Source organism: Enhydra lutris, unplaced genomic scaffold (assembly GCF_002288905.1).
Source record: "Enhydra lutris kenyoni isolate GAN:26980312 unplaced genomic scaffold, ASM228890v2 scaffoldscaffold8, whole genome shotgun sequence".
Lineage (NCBI taxonomy): Eukaryota > Metazoa > Chordata > Mammalia > Carnivora > Mustelidae > Enhydra > Enhydra lutris.
The window spans coordinates 19172205-19187952 of record NW_019154092.1 but is presented as its reverse complement, the minus strand read 5'-3'; the positions used below and the strand labels follow the sequence as shown (position 1 = coordinate 19187952).

The 15748-nt window shown below is 39.9% G+C and overlaps 1 protein-coding gene across 1 annotated transcript in view; it reads right to left on the bottom strand.

Annotated features, from left to right (window-relative positions):
* Positions 1-15748, bottom strand: part of LOC111142476 (laminin subunit alpha 3) — a 271036-nt gene that overhangs the window by 106907 nt on the left and 148381 nt on the right. Inside the window, exons 24-29 of the mRNA XM_022495666.1 lie at positions 8537-8697; positions 5067-5175; positions 3276-3373; positions 2191-2332; positions 401-527; positions 171-310 (exon numbers count right to left, since the gene is read on the bottom strand). Of these exons, the coding sequence (XP_022351374.1) occupies positions 171-310; positions 401-527; positions 2191-2332; positions 3276-3373; positions 5067-5175; positions 8537-8697 (777 nt within the window). The remainder of the gene's footprint in view (positions 1-170; positions 311-400; positions 528-2190; positions 2333-3275; positions 3374-5066; positions 5176-8536; positions 8698-15748) is intronic.

The following is a 15748-nucleotide window of genomic DNA, read 5'->3' as shown; positions in this document are numbered from 1 at the left end:
TTTTTTTTTTTTTTTTTTTTTTTTTTTGCAAAAGGCAGCTATGAAATTTAAACATTTTTCTATAAGACTTCAATTCCTTGGAAGAATATTGTCACGAGCCAAACAGGCACCCAGAACAGCTGACCAAAGCAAGCACATGAAGAGCAAGCTGATGGAGAAGCAGACCGTACCAATACTAGGGACTTTCCTTCTGGAACCTTCACGGTCACAGCCACCTCTGGCTTGGAGATGTCCAACTCAACTTGATCTTCAGCAATGACTTGGTCCCGGCAGCCAAGCACATGGGGGCAAAAAGAGGCACGGAAGACACCTGCAGGCAGAGCCAGACAGGAGCTCCTGTCATGGTCCCGTGAGGCCCAGCCCAGCTCGCAGCTAATGGCCCTTGCTCCCTGACACTCACCAGGCCACGGCCGCCCTCCGTCCACAAAGACTTGTGTGGGAAATGCTGGGTGTGCTGGTTGATAAAAATGGATGACAATGACATATCGGCCTAGGTGTGGTACAAGTCCTCGCAGGGTCACTTGGTTCTGGGTAGAAAAAAAGAGGATAAGGAAAACTTCTCAAGTTGCAGAGCTATGAACATTTAGAGTTTGAAAACAAAAACCCTCTAGATATTTCCCCAAGTGAAATGAACACATATGGTCACATAAAACTTTCCCTTGAATGTTTACAGTGGCACTCTTGTAATCAGAAATACTGGAAACAAACCAAATGACCCGCAGATCAGAATGGATGAACCAACAGTGTGGTCAGCCGTTAATGATGCTGGAGGGAGTGTAATTTGGTACAATCATTTCGGTAAACTGTCTGGCGGCTTTTACCAAAGTCAGACATGTCACTGAGCAATTGCTCTCTTAGGTACATGCCCAACAGAAATGCATAACGTTTGCCAAAAGGCTGTTCCAGAGTGTTCCCAGCACTTATATATCACTTGGAATAACCAAGAGAGAAAGAGTCAGACTCCATTTTGGATGTTTGACCGACAGGTGTCAAGCCCCATCGCTCGTCTTTAATCTTCTGCCCCATACCTGCACAAGCCAGTAAGAAGCCCAGGAGCCCATCCCTTGGCACAGGGAAGAAGTTCAAGACACACTAATTCTAGCCCATGGGAAGGGGGTCCTCATCTTGCCCTCCTCCACCTTCCTTCACCCCTGCCCAACCACAGTGAAAATCAGATTTGTGCCCCCACTTTTGCTCAAGCTTGAGTGTGAGCCCCGCTCTCTCCAGAAAACTTCACTGTGAGATATGTCTTTTCAAACGCTCAAGAAAAAAAAGAAGAAAAAGAAGAAAGAAAAAGAAAAGGAAAAAGAAATACAGCAGCAATAAAAGATTATCCTCATCTTTCTGACGAGAACCGTGACTTGAAGAAGGCAAGTAATATGAGAAAGGCCATGCTCTAATTTAAGAGCAAAGCCAGAACTAGAACTCCTTTGTCATGATTTCAGTTCATCTCCTCCTATGAATCTGGGTGGACTTCCCCACACAGGCTCTTATTAAATTTTCTCTCTCAGATCCTGTTAATTTTCTAACTTGATGCAATGGGAACGGACATGAGCCATCCTCTAGGACTGAAAGGACATCATATCATCAGGACAATGCTAAGTCCTGCAAGTTCATAGTTTACAGTGAAAAAAATTCAGTCAGTCCCTTACTATATTTCATATTCATGCTATTGATTATTAGTTAATAAATGTTTATTGAGAATTTCCTGCCTCCAAAGCATTTTGCTGGTATAGTTGGGGACACAAAACATCTATTAGCCAGAGCAGCTTTCGCAAGTGCTTACATGCCACCTTGGGAAGACAAGTGATCATCTCAACAATGTTACACAGCAGTAGCCCATGAAAGTATGACCTATCACAAAACGGGCCACGAAAAGTTGCCAAATGACTGTGTAGACAGAGATACAGAAAGAAAAGAGAACATCAGGATGGGGCGGTCATAGACAGGAATAGCCAGATGCCTCACATCTGGGATTCTCCACAGTTGAGAGCAGAGGTCCCCAAACTTCAGGGGCATCCAAATCCCTTGGAGGGTTTATTAAAACTTAGACTCCTGGGCCCCGCCAGTTCTGGGGTGGGCTTGTAAATATGTATGTCTAACAAGTTCCCAGCTGATGTGGATGCTTCTGGTAAGGGCCACACTTTGAGAACCATAATTTAGAAACAACACACTTGAGGGGAGCCCCACCTGTGGCGCCTTCAAGATGACTCCAGTAACATCAGCAGAAGGCAGAGGATCCTGGGGCAGGAAAGGGGAAGACTCACCCCTTGGGATATCCAAAATCAAGGCTGTTGGAGGAGTTTCAGGGACCAGAGAGACACAAGAGGCACTGAAAAAAAAAAAAGAAAAGAAAAAGAAAAGAAAAAGAATATTAAAAAACAACCAAAAATGGAAGAACTGTCCATTGGTGAAAATAGCAACTGTGAGCACAAGACTATGTAACATCGACAGGACCTAGTCTCGGGAGAACCACAGGACTGTGGAGGGATCTTTATACAAAGACACTCAGTGTAGTCAACTGCCAAGTGTATTCTGGCAAACCCACTCAATGCAATGAGCCAAAGCAGAAAGAAAATCTTAATTTTGATAGAAACCAGACAGAAACTTACAGCAACCTTCCCTTCTAAGAACTATAATTCATGTTAAATGGGGTCAATGCCATGAAACATTATTATTCATTTCTAAACATAAATGTCACCATAAAATCATATAAGAACAAAGAAGGCAAGTGCACATCATTTCTCTTAGGCACAGATTTCTTTTAGGCCAGATGTCACTGTCTTGGTGGCTTCTATAGCCTTAACCATATGCCTAAGATTTTACGACTGTGTCTACAAATTATTTTTGAATCTACAACAAAAAAACCCTCCTGAAACCCCAATAATCACTCGTCAGCTAATCTTCATAACACAGCGGTGAGATGGGTCATTATTTCCATGGTTTTTTAAATGAGGAGTCTCAGACACTGCAATTAAAGGATTGGAACAAGGTGAGTCTTTGCGGGGTTTCAGAAGAGCCCGCAGGAACTTCTCTTGAGGGCAAAGCTTACCCATTCTGCCCAGTGGCTACAGGGTCAGCTTCCTGACATTAATGGAATCCTGGAAAGACGGCTGGAGTCAGTGATTTAGCTTATTTTTTATTTTAACCCATCATCAGCCTTTAGTACCTTGGCCTATGATCCCTTCTGAAGTTAAGCATAAAGTCACAGCCTTACAAGCATTGTAGTACCACTCGGAGCACAAACAAGGGAGAAAGGAAAGGAAACACATTACCTTTGATTAACATAACCCCCGTAACTGGCAATGCATTTGACTTGAGGTCTCAAATATTCAGTAGAGAATTCTTCAATGGGTATGATACAAATTTGATGCTGTTGAGCAAATACAGTGCAAAAGGGTAACATCACGGTTATCAGCAAAGTCAACGGTAACGGTCAAACATATTCTTTAAAAAGCTGTTAAGTAAAGAAATTACAATTGTTATTTTAAAGTAGAAAAAAACTGCAGAATGGCACTCCCTATGGCATCCTTATGTGCAACAACCCTTTTTAGCATTACACAGGATCGCTGCCCGAATGTTCTTGGGATAGTCACATGAAAAAATGAAATTATGACATTCCAAAACAACTCTTTGTGACTTCAGGTGCCTGTTTTCCTTTCCTGCCCTGGGCTGATGCTGGATCTTCAGACCCATTGGCAGGAGAGGCAGGATGTGGCAGGCAGCTAGGGAGCCTGCTGTTCAGAGCCTGTTGTCTGTAACTCCTGCTATAAACAATCTTTCTGAATAGAGGATGACCTGATTCTCGGGCACATCTGGACTTCATTAAAGGAAGTGTCTCCAGAACTAGTTTTTGAGTCACATAAGAGACTCAGTTATCAACTTATCAATACATTGTATTTTAATCCAAACTGTATCATCAGCTTGACCACAAACCTATTCAGTAACAACAAAACTTTTTATTGAACACCTACTATAGGCCAGGTACTGAGACTAAGGGATCCTAGAAGACCAGCATGGCGAATACTCCTGTTCTCATGGAGCTTATATCCTAGTTAGACGTCCGAATGACATCAGACTATTTCAATAAGGGCGAACTTATGCTTAAAAGAGAAGACTCAGCCCTGTTATAATTCCCAAAGATGAAGAGGTTAGATTTGCTCAGATTGTTGTTTAAAAAGATAGTCACAATTTTAAAAAGAAAGCCTTAAGCTATTATAGAATTTATGTAATAACTTCTAAAAACTCAATTCCAGATAATTCTGAAGAGAAGGCTCAAAGTTTTTAATATTGTCCAGCATGAATATTTTAAACACATTAGAACATGCTGGCCTAGCATTTCCCAGAATGTGATTTGTGCTTAATATCAGCAGTGAGAGCAAGTTGCTTCATACTTAGATAATCTTCTGTTCTCTGAGGCATTTATTAGAAATCTGGCCATCCTTTCCTAGCCCAGTCCCACTGCCTGTGTTTACCATAATTCTCAATATTTAAGTTGTGCTATTAAAAGGGAGACATGAAGGTATCTAACCTGCCAAACTTGGTATTTTTAACTCTTAATTGTATATATGTAATTAACTGAATAATATGTTTTTTTGAGATAGAGTAACAATAATCTGGAAAGGAAATACCAGGTGGTTGCAACGTTGAAAATTCTGAAGGAATTTGTCAAGAAACTAATAGACATGATTAAATAGTAAAATGGGCAAGAAAATAAACAGTAACTAATGGTATTTCTATACACCAGCATAAAAACAAACTAGGAACTATAATGACAAAAGAGATTTCATTCATAATAGTAACAATGAATAAACATTCATGAAATAGAGTTTTGTGCGCTGTGTTCAAACTTGACGAGCAAACTTCACCGGTGCTATAAAAAAAGGCTCAAATGAAGAGGCAAGAGAGAGTTCTAGATGCGAATAAAACACATCATAAAACTAGCAACTCTTAACATATTCACTTTGTAGGTGGAATACAAACCCCACCAAAATTTCTTTAAGTTTTAAAATATAGAGATATCACCAAAATGCTTCTAAAATTCAAAGGGCAAAATAGACGCGTACCAGAAGGAATCGGGCCCTGCGTGCTCTGAGCCGAATGCCCACATCTGTCAACAGCTCATAGACGGCGAGGCGACTCCTGCCATCAGTCACAACACTCCGGCAGAGGACACTGTGAGAGGAAAGAGTGTTCTTAGCCTGACTCCTCTGGTCTCCCTGACCTCGTGCCTCCCTTCAGGGTAGCTGATGGCTCTTCTGTTTCCCCTGTTTATAACTAGGTCACTGACAGTGAATTTTCTGGCACAATGCATTCTAGAGAGATGCAGTCCACAATCAATACAAGAAAAAGAACCTTCTGACTGTGGCTCATCTCAGGGCTTAAGGCCTTGCTCACTTTTTCCACCCAGCTTTATGCAATACTTGGTCTAGTCATTGGGAGAAAAAGCCCCAGGGTCAATAATGTCTGATCTTGGGTGCCTGGGTGGCTAAGTCGGTTAAGCGACTGCCTTCAGCTCAGGTCATGACCCTGGAGTCCGGGGATTGAGTCCCACATCGGGCTCCCAGCTCTGCAGGGAGTCTGCTATTCCCTCTGACCTTCTACCCTCTCTTGTTCTCTCTTACTCTCTCTCTCAAATACATAAATAAAATAAAAAAAAAAAATAATGTCTGATCTCCAAGATACAACGTTCATGGAGACTTATCAATATTCTTAGTACTGTTGGTGACTAAAGTTGCCTATCGGCCTCACAACGATTGACGATATCCCACACCCCGTCAGCGTTGGGGCTGGCCTTACTCCAGTCACGACTAACCAGAATTTGCCATTGGAAGCTCAGTCTGCTCCTCTCACGCTTCCTTCCTCGTTGTACCAGCTGCACTCCTTCCTTCGACCCCATCAAGTGAAATACGGAGTTTAGGAACATTTAAAAGTTCACGGTTTGAAACCAAAGAATAGACTCTAATGGTAAAACCCATTGAAGAAGTATTTTTGGAGGAATGTTTCTGACTTCATATTCTGTAGTCACTTTTCTGTCTGTAAATGCAATTTGGAAACTAGTTTGGAGGCAAACTAAAAGAAATGACTGTCTCTGGGAAATATTTGAAATAATTTATGCAATTAATTAATTAAATAATTAATGCAAAGTATTAAAATGAGATAGTATTATAAAGAGCCATAGTTAGAAACTCAAAGAACAGCTGTTTTCTTTTTCCTTTTGAGCACTTGTGTGTGTGTGTGTGTGTGTGTGTGTGTGTGAAATTAAAATGTATTCCTTTTGGTTCAAGCACAATCCTGGGAGTTAAATATATTAGGTGATTCACTTGGATTTAGTTTTATCCATATCCTTTTAAAATTCTTACCAAGAATAGACTAATGATAATAACTGGATTGAATTAATCCGAGTGAACTTCTCTCACAGAAGGGCAATCGGATTTATCACAACACTGTTTTGAAAGTGGTACTTTAATTAGCACCACTACTCTTCTGTTGGGATATTTTTTAATATAACTCCATTAGAACTCACTTGAAAAATGCTGGGAAAGACTCAACCCTCAGCAGGAGAAGCTGCAATGTTGAAAGGGCCTGTCATTTGAAATAGGCTTTGATGGGTCAAATATTTTCCAATTGCACCACATTTTTGGACCACGGTACTTACAGCCTGTTCATGTTCACTTGTCCACATGACAGCCAAAGTAGAGATGGAGGAAATATTTTAGACTAGTGAAACCATATCATGGGACATTCCTGGAAATAGTTAAATACAATGAAAGGGAGTCCTAGTCTAATACAACCCTTTCTTGGTATTCTAATGTCCCCGGTAAAGAAGAACTTGGTGCTGTCATGTCCAGAGTCAAAGTGATCTCCAGAATACCGCACAGTTGTCTGCCCCAAATGCCATTCGGACAGACGTCATAAAACCAGGCTTATGGCTTATGGAATCCTGGAACGGTGCCCTTTCTTTCTTTAGCTCTGAAACCACTCCTCTGCTTGGTCTAGATGTTCTCAGCCTCTTCTGAGATGGGTCAGAGAGCCACCAGGGACATTAAGAGTGTTTCCTCCTGGGCCCTTAGCCATCACCACCTTGTATCCTGTGGAGCATGGATCAAGCGACATAATTTGGAAGGTGGAAGGAGTCAGAGGGCTGAACCAGAGGGTGCACAGAACCTGGAGAAGCCCTGCCCCAGGCCTGTGGCCAAAAATCTCCAGGACTCGGGTGGTGAAGTGACACACTTGACTGGGAGTGTACATTCCAGTGGTTGCTGATGTCATCCACAGATGAAACTAACATTTTCAGATAATGACAGAATATTCTGGGGAAATTTTTTGCACCATCAAAAATCCAAATATGTGTGTGTGTGTATGTGTGTGTGTATGTGTGTATTATCATCACCCCAGAGAGAAGAGCTCACTAGATTTTTTTTTAAAGATTCTTAAAAGAAGGACTCACAGTTTCCTTTTTAGGGTCGCTAAGAGCATGATGTTAATTCAATAACCATTTCTTTAAGTCTCATAAAAGTTTCCATTCTAAGCTTCTAAAAGTAACTCTTTTCATAACTTCTTTGATTTGCAGAACAGGGAAAAATGTCCAACTACATCAGGTCATTCGGAGTTTAACAAAAAGCCATAGGCAAGTCATGGAAACAAAATGTGTAAGGCCTTGGCCAAGAACTAGGTGGGTTCACTGGAGTTCTCCACTTGCTGTCTGAAGAGATTGACTCCTGGAGCCATTTATTATAAAATTAATTTCATGTTGAAAGCACCCCTTGCACAGATTCTTTAATTAAAGCATATTATGGGGGCACCTGGGTGGCTCAGTGGGTTAAAGTCTCTGCCTTCGTCTCAGGTCATGATCCCAGGGTCCTGGGATCGAGTCCCACATTGGGCTCTCTGCTCTGCGGGGAGGCTGCTTCCTCTCTCTCTCTGCCTGCCTCTCTGCCTACTTGTGATCTCTGTCAAATAAACAAATAAAATATTTTTAAAAATAAAGCATATTATGGACATTTGCATAGATCTTGAAATGGTATGCAAAGAAAACAATTTTTAATAAATCTTTGTCAAAGTTCTTGGAAGAGAGTAACTAAATCAGGGTGAATTTTTAAATCTTTGGTTAATTATTTTTCACCTGATGATCATCAAACATTAATTATTCCCAGTTTCTGCAGGCCGTGTTGTGAAGGCAGTTCTGACAGAGTCTTTTCTCTTTCCCGTGCACCCATGTGCTCTACCCAGCATTTGAGGCAAGAGCACTGAGCTCCCTGCACCGCCCAGGGCTGTGATGGCTTCATGAGAATCTGAGCCAAAGTAGCGAGCAGAACACACAGCTTTTCAAGAAGATGCGACGTTTTCAAGCTGTCCACAGAGAAGCAACCCAATACCACACTGGGGGTGAAACCTGAGAGGATAGTCTCTGCTTGGCTTCAAGATCGGCCTCAAAAAGGAAACAACTTCCCAATCCAGATAAAAACCAGAGTTCCCAAGGCTGACCTCCCGATCATTCCAGGACAAAGGAATCCCCCGGGACAGGATCAGTTACCTGTACTTGCAGCTGTAGATGTTCACCTGGCCTACCAGAACAGACCCCTGGCTCTCCATGTGCACATCAACAACGGACAACTGGTCTACTTCCGTGGAATACTGGAGCACGACCACGTAGTTGCCGATCTGCGGGACCCGCAGCCGCAGGTGCAGCTCCACCTGTCAGAGAGCCCGAGCATGCGGATGTGAAATGCACTGGATGCGTTTACATAGCAACAGTGAAACTAGGGCTGAGCAGACACCTGGAAGTAGTGTCAATAGGTCATCATAGTAAGAAACGTGGTCCTCTAGGTAGGAATGCCAGATAAAATACAGGATGTGCCGCTAAATTTGAAATGCAGATACACAATACACGTAACTATTGTTTGCACGTTAAATTGAATGGGGCATTTGTATCTTTATTTTCTAAATCTGGCAACCCTACTTATAGGGGCTTCTACTCTTTCACCTATATATTTGCCTTGTTTCTCAAGGCAAAAGACACTCTAAAACTTGAGGTTAAAAAGGTATCTCCAGCAGATGATAAAAGGAATGGAAGTCTGCCTTGAGGCTCTTTTGCTGTTCTTCAATTTAAAAAATGAACTTAAAACTTTGTGGTTGCAGAAAATGAGAAGTGATACATGCACCCCACTTCTGGGACGATAGCTAATAATAGTTTGGTTTTCATACTTCCAAACCATTGTCCATGTCTGAAAATGCACACACATGTACTTTTTTTTTTTAAGAAATACTGCTCATAGTAGGCAATCATGGATGCTTTCGTACATCACAGCAGAGCCGAGTAGCTCTGACAGAGTCCATATGACCCTCAAAGCCAAAAATATTTACTATCTGGCCTTTCACCCAAAAATAAAAAAAAAAATGCCCATGCCTTGTTAGGAGCTTGGAGTCTGGAATCATACTGCCTCCAGCTGCGTGACTGTGAACAAGTTACTTAATGTCTATATGCCTCAGTATTCTCCAGTGTACAAATGAAGATAATAATAGTATCCACCTTTTAAGATTATCATGAGGATTAAATGAAGTAATATGGGAAGAACTCTCAGAAATGTATGTGGCATGTCACAAATACTAAATAAACACTGATGATTATAATTGTAATTATTGCCTTTTGCCATGACTTGCTTTTTTTACTCAATAGTATTTTCTCTGTTTATAGCAGGTACATGCAGATAAACTTCATTTTCTTAATGGCTTTCTACCATTCCATATAGTATGATGATAAAGTGATTTATTTAACTAATCCCCAATTGATGGACACTTAGGTTGCCTCTAATTTATATATTAGAGAGATATATAATATATATTATTATAAATTATATAATTTATATAATGTAAATTTAATAAATCATAAATATAATAAATTATATAAATATAATTTATAATGATATATTGCTATAATTATATTACATATAAATTATGTAATTTATATATTATAATAAATATGTATTATAAATTATATAACTTATATGCAATACATAATTTATATGTGTATATATATTATAAATTATATAATTTACATAGATGTATCTATGTATATATCATCATATAGCTTTATACGTTACATGGGAAAAATATATATATATGCATATCCTTAGGCTAGTATTTCCGTAAGATTCCTAGGAGTAGAATTGCTGAGTCAAAGGATAGGTACATATTGAATGTCTGAGCCAATATTAAAACTACATTCTATACAGTTTAACTCTCTTCAGTCTGTAAGCTCAGGCCCAGCCAAGCTTTACCACACTTAATTAAAATCCTCCTGCCCCTTGCCTTCAGGAAATTCACATTTACTGTTCTCTCTGCATAGCCCTGAGCCACACAACTAATATTTTCCACGGTGATTTTTATATCACTTATATAATAGAAAGACTTCCCTCGGGGAAAAAAAAGTGGATTATCCACACCACTTTTCCACTCTGTTACAGAGTGAAATATGGGTCCATGTTCAGAGGTTATTACCAGCGTTTCTCCCCTGGGCATCTCCAGACAAGAGTTTGTCTGTTTTCACCCACCATAAAGCACACACAGGCCTATGATGTATTCACCTTTCTCCCAGAAGTTATTATTGGCTGCCAGTTTTATCACAGCACTCTATTATAAATTTCTATTGTTCTTTCCACTCTAAGTCCTATAGATTGATTTTTTGGAAGACTTGTAGGAAGGCTTTTGAATACATCTGTTGGTAAAAGTAGGCTTTGAGAAACTCAGATAAAAGACAAATGATGGCAAATGGAAATTTTACTAGTTGCTGTTTGTTATCAGTTATTTCTATATTCCTAGTAAAAGGGAACTTCAGTGTCAAGCTGGAAGGTTCCTTTTGGTTTTATGGCCTAGATCTGCCCTTACCTAGTTATGAGTGTTTCAAGATAAAGACATAAAAGGCGGTCATATCAAATCTGATGCTTACACAAAGCTAAGAGGGATGATTAACACATCTGATGTCAAAATGAGTCTTCAAAATGATTTGGTCAACCTCTTACTAAAAACCTACTGTATGCCAGCTCCCCTGATGGGCTTATATGATGGGAAACAAGACAGTCCTCAGACAGACTTCAATCAAATACTTAGATTATTAGATCAACACAGTATGAAATTACATGTATGACAAATGTTCTGACGAGGTGGGCAGGGGGCTGCCTGAGAAGGCCGGGAAGACTAGGGAAGGGGGGAGACTTCCTGAAGAAACAATTTAGCTGAGTGCTGGAGGATGAGGAACAGGCCCCAAGGGGAGGGAGGAGCATTCAGGCAGAGGCAACATGCTGCAGCAGGAGGCTACCCTGTCACATACCCACTGTAGGGTAGCAGATATGAAGTCCAAGAGACTGAAGGCAGGCCACCGTGGCCGGGAACATTGAACAAGAAGAGCTATGATAAAACTGGGAGGTAAGAGGGGTAGCCTTAGAGATCGTTAAAATCTTTTGTCTCTATCCTAAAATCAATAGGATGTTATTGAAATTTCCCAGTTGTATATGGATGAGGATGGGGTGAGAGGGTCAGGGATGATTGGATATTTCTATCAACATGAGTATGCTGACAATTGTATGGAGTCAATACTGGGAGATGCAACAGCAAGAGCTGGTGCGAGTGAGCTAATTAAGTTACTGCCGAGATCCTTATGAAAGATATCATATACTGGGCAAGAAGGATACATGGAGAGGAGTAGAAATACTTAAGAAAAGGTTGGGATGGACACACAGAGATGGGTTGTCTTTGGTGAGGGGGAGAACAGAGGAAGTCATGGTTGACCCTAAGGATTCTGATTTATACAATTAGATGGATGGTGGTACCATTTACTTAGGTAAGGACACTAAAATGTACTTTGAGATCCCTCTGAGACACCTAAGAGGTAACATCAGGAAGTTGGCTATGCTCTTCTGCACCTAAAAGGACAAGTATGACTAGACACACCAATTAGGTAGTTATCTGTGTAGGGTTGGTATCTATCACAACAGGCACAGAGGAGGCTGCTTAGGGAGAGAATATAAAGTAAAAAGACAAAGGCCAAGACTAAGCCTGAACAAATTCTAATACCCAATGGCTAGAGAGAGGTTGAGCCTGTACATGATATTCTGAGGAAGCAGCCAGAGAGGTAGGAAGAGATCTAGACCACTCCTAAATTATGGAAAACAAGGTGTGAGAGTATTTTAAGATGTGAGGGGTATTTGACAAGTACTGAAAGCTTTTGAGAAGTTAAATAAGTGAATAGGCGAGAAATGAAAACTATCTGTTGGACTTAGTGAAAAGAACATAATTGGAAACCCTGGGAAAGAAAGAAAATATAGGAAGGAAGGAAGGAAGGAAGGAAGGAAGGAAGGAAGCCAGCCAGACTGGTGTGGGTTGAGATGTGAATGGAAGTGAAAGAATTAGAAAAAGCGTGGAATTATCTAATTCGCTGGAGAAGTTTGGTTGTGAAGGAGGGAAGCATTATGGCTGAGGGACTGTGGAAAGAGAAAGGAGGGTTTTAATAAAAAGGAAGATAGAATTTAACATCTTTAAAAGGTGACAGCGACTTCCAGTTCAGATGGCATAGTGAATTCACATTTTCTGCACCCCTTCTGCTCCAAGAGACAGCAACTATGGATAAAATGTTTTGAAAGGAAAACAAAAAGATATGTTTGAAATTAAAAGTGATGGAATATAAGTAAAAGAAAAACTCAAAATGCACTAGGGCTAAAGCCCAGAGCCTGTTGTCCTCCAAGTCTGGAAGCACACTGTTTTGGTCAGCAGTTCAGCTCATGCAGAGTAAAGAAAACAAAAGATGCTTCATGAGACAGTGGTTAGATTCAGGCTCATTTTCTGAAGGCAAAGGTAAGGGTTCCCTCAAATCATGAAAAGCTGAAAAAGTTGCTGACAACCTGCCACTTAGATCTCAGCATTATAAGAAGCTGTTGAATTCGGGGATCAAATATCAAAGATGGAGCCTCATGACCAAGAACTGATTTAAGCCACCCACTGACTCAGTGTCTGAATCCGTGCTCACACTAGTATCACAGCAATAGAAGTGGCGCATTGTAATGCTTGCCTCTGAGCTAAGGGTACAGCGGACTGGTAAGACATTGCAAAGCTATGAAGCTGAGACAGATATAAAGGGAGATGATAAAAACCTTCCATTCAAAATAAGCCAATAAGCCTGCAAACAAGATAAGCTTCCAAAACACAAAAAGAAATCTAATGTCAGAAATAGGCAATGATATCATCGATCAGAAGATGAGTTTATTTCAGATGAAATGAATTTTATAGGACAGTCTGATAAAGACTTTAAAATGAATATACTGGTCCTTAATCTGAAATCTTCAAACTTGAAAAAGGAAATTATTTTGGGTTTTGTTTGGTGGCAAAAGCTAATCTCACCTAACCAATCAACACTTGGTGGCAAAATATGACTTGAACTAAGTCCATGTATATGGTCTTCATGTATTTCTCTTGGAGTGCCTATTCATGCTTTTCACTGGAGAAATATTAACATGTTTGGTTATACGGTGTTGGCCAGGACCCTCCTGGAGATTGCGCGTGAGCGCGTGTGTGTATAGAGAACCTTAAAAATTCTTAATTCTGAAACATACCTGCCTCCAAGGGCATTAAGATACTAAAAAATATAAATTAAAGAGCAGTCTCTTTAAAAAGTAAACAAAGTTGGGGCACCTGGGTGGCTCAGTGGGTTATAGCCTCTGCCTTCAGCTCAGGTCATGATCCCAGGATCCTGGGATCGAGCCAGGAATCGAGCTCTCTGCTCAGCAGGGAGCCTCTTTCCCCTCCCCTCTCTTTGCCTGCCTCTCTGCCTGCTTGTGATCTCTGTCTGTCAAATAAATAAATAAATAAATAAATAATCCTAAAAAGTAAGCAAAGTTATGAAGCTAAATTGACAGAAATAAAGCAAGGAAAAATAAATATGAGTAAGAGCTATTAGAAATCTTTGAGATTAACAGAATAAATTAAACTGAATCAATAGGCTAGATAAAATCTAGACTGGAGAGAGTGAAACATTCATGTATGCTGAGGAAGTCTTGAGTAATTAACCCACCAAGTAGCCAAAGAGACAAGAGATATAAAAATATGAAAGAGCAGTTTGGAGATAGATTGTGAGGCTCCAAGACTCATCCAGACTAATTTCCAGAAAAGAAAAATGTAAGGAATGGCACCCAAATTATACTTGAAGTGATAACACATGAGAATTTCCCAGGATGAAAGACATGAATCTTCATTCTGAAAGTGTACCTGAGGACTAAATAGATAAATAGAAACAAATCTACACCTAAACGTACCATAATGAAACTTTAGAATGTCACAAATAAAAGTCCACCCCAGGATTTCTGGTTAAATGTGGTGGGTTAAGCATGTATATTTACTGATCTTTCCTCTCAGAACTCCACAAAAATTAGAGTCAGGATTTTAAAAATCATAAACACACAAAGAGAAAGAGAATAGGAAAGAGAAATAAAAACCCAACAGACCAGAGAAATCAACAAAATTTTGGAAGCTGGAAAGCAGATGAATGTCAACTAATTAGACCAGAGAAAGCTGAAACCTAAGTGTCTGTGTGTGTGTAGAGCTGGGGTGAGAGTTGGAAGAAAAGATTGAAGAAATCTCCCAAAGCATAAAACAAGATCAAGAGATTGTAAATGTTGATTAAAGATAAAGAAATAAAGTATCAAAGAAATAACTCAAGAAAGTTTCCCAGAATAATGGATAAAAGCTTCCAGGCTAAAAGGCTGAGAACCTGGCACATTGGCTGAAACACTATCTATATTAAGGCACATCCTTGTGAAATATCAGAACATAAGAACAACAACAACAAAAAAATGATCTCAAAGGCTTTAAGAAAGGAAAACCAGATTGCAAAGCCCTGGGAACAACAATGTAACTTCTCAAGAACAGGACTTGAAGCTAGAAGTCAATGAGGAAACATTATCAAATTCTGGGGAGAAATGATTTCTAATCTAAAATCCTACATCTAACCAAAGTAAAAAAATCAGGATTGAGAGTAGACTAAAGATAGTTTCAGATATGCAAGTTCTCAGCAACAAAAAAAGTAGCTCCTGTGTGGCCTTTCACAGGAAGCCTCTGGAGGATATAAACTACCAAAATGAGGAAGCAAAAAAAAGAAAAAAGAAAAGAAGTTGAAGGAAGTTCCAACAGTCAGAAAAAAGAAGATTCAATACAACGAAGATAAAAAAGAGAACATCTGGAATGGTGGGTGATGGGTGGTGATGGTGGTGATGAAAAATTTCATGAAAGAGCTATGTCTCAGGCTCAGAAACTATATTCCAGGGTCAAGAAGAACGATGAAAGATTCCAGGGAAGATACCTCCAAGAAGAAATGGAGAAGAGAAAAAAAGAAGAAAGGAAAGGAGAAGAGAGGGAGGGTTGGTATGTGGTGTATTTGAATTAAGATGAAACTTACAATCTATCTGAAAGTCAGGGAAAAGGGTAAAAATAAAATTTCTAGACATTGATTTACAATGGATAAATAAGCATTCTAAAGGCTACGCTGTACAAAAGAAGAGATCAGAATTACTGAGTAACTTCAGACCTTGTTGGAAAATATATACTTAAGAACATATTTTAACATATTAAGGGTAACCACTAAAATATTAGAAAACAATCTGTACCTATCAAACAAGCAGAAAGATAGAGAAAACTCTCAATCAAACAGAAGAAGAGGGTGCTCAGCTGGCTCAGTCAGTAGAGCATGTTACTCTTAATCTTG